Consider the following 6,000-nt stretch of genomic DNA (forward strand, 5'->3'; position numbering starts at 1 on the left):
GAGGAAGGGATTGGGGGCTGGGAGATGGGCATTCTGAGGGCTGAGCAGCTGGTAGTGGGGACCCTGTTAGGTTCAGGAGAGGTCATGCGTGCGCAGCCTGGGTCCCGGGAGGCGAAAGGAAGGAAGGAAGGAGATCAAAGGAGAGCCCGCGGTTAGTTTTATTTTCTGGAGGGCGCGCGGCGTGGGGCCGGGAGCGGGTGGGGGCGGCCGGGCGAGGCGGGGCGCTCACTCCCGCTTCCGCAGGTGGATGTAGATGATCCCGCTGACCAGGGCGAGGGGGAAGGCCACCCAGGCCAGAGCGAAGCAGTAACCGAAGCTGCCCCCTCGCGGGTGCTTCGCCAGGATCTCCTCGGCGTGAATGGCGTAGATCAGGGCCCCGGTAAACACCGCCACGCCTGGAGAAGACGGAAACCGTGCATCACGCAGTACCCCTCCCCGCCAGGAAGACTACATTTCCCAACATCCCCGGGGGGCAAAGAAGCGCCGGAGGCCGAGTGGGCAGCACCGCTGCCTGCTGGGAGTTGTCGTTCTCTCCCCAGCGCCGTGCAACTGCAGGGCGGCCTTGGGTGACTGATTTAATAATCTCTCTAGGTCGCATTTGCCCTTCCGTAAAATGGGACTATAATATCTCTCTGTCCATCCAAAGAATATTTTTGAGTGTGTTTCTATAAGCCAATAGTATATTAATAAAGCAACAGAGAGGCTTTGCAGGAACCTAGGGGGATGCTTTCCAAACTGAGGACTATGATTAAGTTAGCCCATTGCGCTTGAAGTCAAAATATTGAAAAATAAGCAAAACTCCCTGAAGTGTCTGATGCACAATATGCACGCGAGAAACAGCAGTTGGTTGACATAAATACCATCACTCATGATTCAGAGATCTCTACTGAGGTGCTAATTAGCTTATCCCCCCACCTCACCCCCAATTCCTGGGATTGAAACTATTTACCTGTTACCAAGACTACGAAACTCCTACCCCAGCCCTGGCTCCCTGAAGCCCTAAGTTCCCTAATGACTCATAAGCACAAGCCACAACTATCATTAGCCACTGAAAACTACAAGTCCCAGCAATCCCTGGGGGCAGAGAGGTAGCCCACAGAGGCACCTCCTGTGGCTCCTGGGGTGTTGAAAATTGTTTTCTTCTACAACAGGCCCATTCTCAGGGCCCCCAGCATCCTGACGCAGCCCACTCCCTTCTGCTCAATTATTGGGGGGTTGGGGTGGGGAGGGGCAGTGCTCACTGGTGCAAAGCTGGCAGAGGCCAGTGGCATAGAAGAGGCCTCCTCGTCGCATGGTGTAGAGCTGGAACATGAACAGGATGAAGGACAGACAGCAGAGGATGAGGGAGAGCACCATGAGAACCTGCACCGCCTTCAGCCAGCCTGCAGTAAGGAGGACACAGAGGGGGACGTCACGGTGGGTCCAGAGTTCCAGTTCCACCTGCTTGCTCACCATGTGACCCTTCTCTGCCCCATCCCTGCTCCCCTTTAGAGCCATACAAGCTTGGATACTTAGATGTATCACTTACATTGACCTTGAGCCCTGTGACCTTGCTAAATTCTCTTCTCAGTTCTAGTAGTTGCTTTGCAGATTTTTTTTTTTTTTTTTTTTTTTTTTTGAGACCAGGTCTTGCTCTGTCATCCAAGCTGGAGTGCAGTGGCACAATCATGGCTCACTGCAGTCTCATCCTCCTGGGCTCCAGCAGTTCTCTCACCCCTTCGTCCCAAGTAGCTGGGACCACAGGCACAAGCCACCACACCTGGGTAATTTTAAAATTTTTTGTAGAGACAGGGTCTCCCTATGTTGCCCAGGCTGGTCTTGAACTCTGGGGCTCAAGTGATCACCCCTCCTCAGCCTCCCAAGGTGCTAGGATTACAGGCATGAGCCACTGTGCCTGTCCACTTTGCAGAATTTTAAAGGATTTTCTACATAAACAGTATGTTTAGTGGGAATAGAGACACTTTTTCCTATTCATTTCCCATGACTTTTATTTCTTTTTCTTACCTTGTTGCATTGGCAACTCCAGCAAAACGTTGAATAGAAGTGGTGAGAGCAGGCCACATGCTTTAATCTTAGTTTTGCATTAAATCTTTCACACAGAACTTTACATAGATGCAGCATATCTATAACTTTACTTTAGAACTCCAATGCACCTGACCCCACCCCTTTAAAACCTTTTTTTTTTTTTTTTGAGATGGAGTCTCACTCCTGTTGTGCAGGCTGGAGTGCAGTGGTGCGATCTTGGCTCACTGCAAACTCCACCTCCTGGGTTCAAGTGATCCTCCTTCCGCAGCCTCCCGAGTAGCTGGGATTACAGGAGTGCACCACCACGCCTGGCTAATTTTTGTATTTTTAGTAAAGTCGAGGTTTCATGGTGTTGGCCAGGCTGGTCTCGAACTCCTGACCTCAGGTGATCCACCTGCCTCAGCCTCCCAAAGTGCTGGGATTACAGGCATGAGCCACTGCGCCCAGCCCCCTTTAGAACCTTAAAGTGGTTTCAGCCCCATCCCCTGGGAACTTGGATAAATTGGTCCCAGGCATCCATTCAGAGCACCACCCCCATCTCCTTAGAGCTTTGGAAACATAATCTAGTCTTCTCAGAATCTTGGGAGCTTTCTTTCTGTTCCTTAAACCTATAGCATGCCGTCTCACCCTTTCTGAGTCAGAGGAGGAGGCTTTTATCTATATGGCCTCTTCAAAACAGGAGGTACTGGCCGGGCACAGTGGCTCACGCCTGTAATCCCAGCACTTTGGGAGGCTGAGGCAGGTGGATCACCTGAGGTCAGGAGTTCGAGACCAGCCTGGCTAACATGGTGAAACTGCCATCTGTACTAAAAATACAAAATTGGCCAGGGATGGTGGCGCACACCTGCACTCCCATCTACTCGGGAGGCTGAGGCAGGAGAATCGCTTGAACCTGGGAGGCAGAGGTTGCAGTGAGCCAAGATAGAGCCACTGCACTCCAGCCTGGGCAAGAGCAGCAAAACTCCGTCTCAAAAAAAAAAAGAACAAGAGGTAGGTACATCCACACAGGCGGGACATGCATCAGCCCTAGGCACTCAGCCATTCAGGCCTGGACCCCGCCCACTCCATCTTTGAGGGCTTCCCAATTCTCTATCCTATGAGGACACTAGGGGTTTTTCCCTTCCCCTTTGCAGACCAGTCCCGCCCCCTCACCCCTCACCATTCTCGCTGACGTTACTGCAGGCCCATGTTTTGGTGTCGTTGTTCCACGTGCAGTCATACCAGAGATTCAGGGACTCTTTCCCAGGGAGAGTCCACCAGGACTGGGATGGACAGAGAATGAAACAAGGGGCAGGGTTAGGAAAGGAGAGGGGACAGGGTCAGGGAGACTGTGGGGAGGGTTAGGAAAAGGGCGAGGTTTCTGGGCTGGGGCGGAACTGGGGAGAGCTAGGATTTAATGTGAAAGGGGGTGGGGTCAGAACAGGGAAGAGGCATTGGAGGTGGAGCTAAAAGGGTCAATCTGGTGGCTCAGGCCTGTCATCCCAGCACTCTGGGAGGCCGAGGTGGGTAGGTCACTTGAGGCCAAGGGTTCGAGACCAGCCTTGGCAACATGGTGAAACCCCATCTGTACTAAAATACAGAAAGCCAGGCATGATGGTGGGTGCTGGTAATCCCAGCTGCTTGGGGGGCGCTGAGGCAGGAGAATCACTTGAACCCAGGAGGCCGAGGTTGCAGTGACCCGAGATCGAATCACTGCACTCCAGCCTGGGGGACAGAGTGAGACCCTGTTTCAAAATAAGTAAAATAAATACTAGGTAAAAGGGGTGGGGTCAGAGTGTTTTTAGAGGAGGGGCGTGGTGGGATTGTGCAGGGGAGCAGAAGGGCCCTGAGCTCCAAGTAGGCTTACCTTGTCCAAGGTGGCCACGAAAAGCAGGATGAGAATGAGGATATGAAGGGCTGAGACCACCAGCAAAAGGAGCGACATGGCTGCAGTGGAAGCCTGGGGAGGGGGAGCAGGGGACAGAGTCTCAAGAGGTTGGTACAGGCCAGGCACAGTGGCTCATGCCTATAATCTCAGCCCTTGGGAGGCAGAGGCAGGAGGATCACCTGAGGTCAGGAGATGGAGACTAGCCTGGCCAACATGGTGAAACCCCATCGCTACTAAAAATACAAAATTAGCTGGGCGTGGAGGCGCGTGCCTGTATTCCCAGCTACTCGAGAGTCTGAGGCAGGAGAATCACTTGAACCCGGGAGGCAGAGGTTGCAGTGAGCAGAGATTGTGTCATTGCACTCCAGCCTGGGCAACAGAGCAGGACTCTGTCTCAAAAAAAAAAAAATATATATATATATATATTGGCAGAAAGGTAGGTGAGATGTCTCCTGATGGAGGAAGGGCTTCGGTGCAGACTCCTGGGTCTCTCAGGGAGGAGGGGGCTGGGGCCTGGATTCCTGAGTTCTTCATGGGCTGCAGGGGTGGAGAGGGCCAGAGATGGACTCTTGGGGTCCCGGAATGAGGAGGATTAGCAATGTGGCTCTTTTCTCCCCAGAGCCCTGTCTCTGGGTACATACAGGCCAGATAGTGAACATTCAAGTTGAGACCCCCACCTTGTACCCCGATGTATCAGGAGTGAGGAGCTGCCCCCAGCGACAGGCATCCTTGATTCACACCACTCCTCTCCTGGGGTGAGGGGAGGAGGGGGACCTGGTGAGTCATCTAGTGACTCATCCCACCCCCCTGCCTCTAAGCACCAGGGAAACCCCAGCCCCTGGCGACGTCCACGAGGTCCTCACCCCACCCTGCTGCCAGACTGGTGCCTGCTGGACATCTTCTGGAGGAAATGGATGGGATTCGCGCTGGGGGGAAGAGAGGCCTGAGAAGAAGGAGTTAGCTTCCCAGGACCCTTTGGTGCCCAGGAACGGAAGAACTAGAGGTCTCCCAGACTTGGGGTGTTGTCATGCAATGCCCTGATCTTAGGGCCCTCGGAGGAGAGTGGACACCGCTCAGGAAAAACTGCAGGAAGTTTTCCCGTGGAGGGCTCTGCGGGACCCCAAAACTTTGCCCAGCCCCACCCCTTCCTATATCCCCATCTCAAGTACTAGGAGATCACTTATTAAGTTACAAGGATTTCCAAGAGTGAGGGGATCTCTCCCAGCTTGGGGGTGTCCTTCCCAAACTGCTACATTCCCAAGTAAATTAAGAAGTCTCAGGCCGGAATAACGGACTGGAAACTTACCGAGAGCCGCGAAAAAAGTCAGAGCTGAAGTCGGAGTCTCGTCCCTCGCTCGGGCCTCCGTGCCCCGCCCTTCTCCTCCCTCCTTCCACCCTCCCGAGGCCCCCCCCCGCCTCCCTAGCCGCCTTCCTCCCTCCCTCGCTCTCCCCTCCAATCCGGAACCCTTTCTTTCTCGCTCGCTTTCCTTCTGCCTCTCTTCTCTCCCTCCTGCCCTCACTTTCTGGGCCTCCTCTCTTGCTCCCGTTTTTCTTTCTCTCCTCCTCTTAATATATACTGACCCTTTTATACCCACCCTCACCGCACCCAGCTGAGGTCGGCTGCCAGTGGGAGGGCCCAGGCACTCCGGTTCCTCTTTCTTTGGGCCCCCACCCAATCCCCCCAGACAGTCATCATCTGGGGCTCCCTCCCAGGGTTGAGATGAGAGACTCCTGGAATGGGGCCCTCGGGTGGGGCAAGCGTCAGGAGTGGGAGGGCCCGATTCTTAGGACCCTTGGGTCTTGAGGTCTTGTCCTGGGACGGGATGTCTGCTTTACCTGATGGAGCTTGGCTGGAGAGGAGTCTGGGAAAGGAGGCCAGATTTCCGTGGCATGGATGGAGATTGGGCTGGTGAAGTTGGCCCTGTGGTGAGGGTCAGAGGATGGGAGGTGAAATTTGTGAAACTCGGCAATGCAAGGTGACTCACGCCTGTAATCTCAGCATTTTGGGAGGCTAAGGCGGGCGGATCACTTGAGCCCTGGAGTTCGAGAGCAGCCTGGCCAACATGATGGAACCTCGTCTCTACTAAAAATACAAAAATTAGCCGGGC

The 6,000-nt window shown here is 54.1% G+C and overlaps 1 protein-coding gene across 2 annotated transcripts; it reads right to left on the reverse strand.

Moving 5' to 3' along the window:
* Window positions 1–145: 145 nt before the first annotated feature.
* On the reverse strand, window positions 146–5,449 carry EMP3 (epithelial membrane protein 3 (MAM blood group)). Of its 2 annotated transcripts, none has more exons than XM_021668525.2 (5): window positions 5,199–5,449; window positions 3,872–3,964; window positions 3,185–3,287; window positions 1,242–1,382; window positions 146–395 (listed from the first exon to the last, which is right to left on the reverse strand). In XM_021668525.2, the coding sequence occupies exons 2-5, from the start codon at window positions 3,947–3,949 to the stop codon at window positions 226–228; spliced, it is 492 nt and encodes a 163-aa protein (XP_021524200.1). In that variant the 5' UTR covers window positions 3,950–3,964; window positions 5,199–5,449; the 3' UTR covers window positions 146–225. The 2 variants fall into 2 exon arrangements, with proteins under 2 accessions (XP_021524200.1, XP_064237155.1); XM_064381085.1 differs by lacking the exon at window positions 5,199–5,449 and adding an exon at window positions 4,072–4,295.
* Between the last annotated feature and the right edge of the window lie 551 nt (window positions 5,450–6,000).

This window comes from Aotus nancymaae, unplaced genomic scaffold (genome assembly GCF_030222135.1).
Source record: "Aotus nancymaae isolate 86718 unplaced genomic scaffold, 86718_ANA_hifiasm-v0.15.2.pri h1tg000028l, whole genome shotgun sequence".
Lineage (NCBI taxonomy): Eukaryota > Metazoa > Chordata > Mammalia > Primates > Aotidae > Aotus > Aotus nancymaae.

Bases quoted from the DNA above. Each gene is read 5' to 3' on its own strand.
- EMP3 (XM_021668525.2), bottom strand. From the start codon at position 3,949: ATGTCGCTCCTTTTGCTGGTGGTCTCAGCCCTTCATATCCTCATTCTC. The intron at 3,288-3,871 runs GTAAGCCTACTT...TGTCCATCCCAG, and splicing joins TCGTGGCCACCTTGGACAAG to TCCTGGTGGACTCTCCCTGG. The intron at 396-1,241 runs GTGAGCACTGCC...CGTCTTCTCCAG, and splicing joins CCTCTGCCAGCTTTGCACCA to GCGTGGCGGTGTTTACCGGG.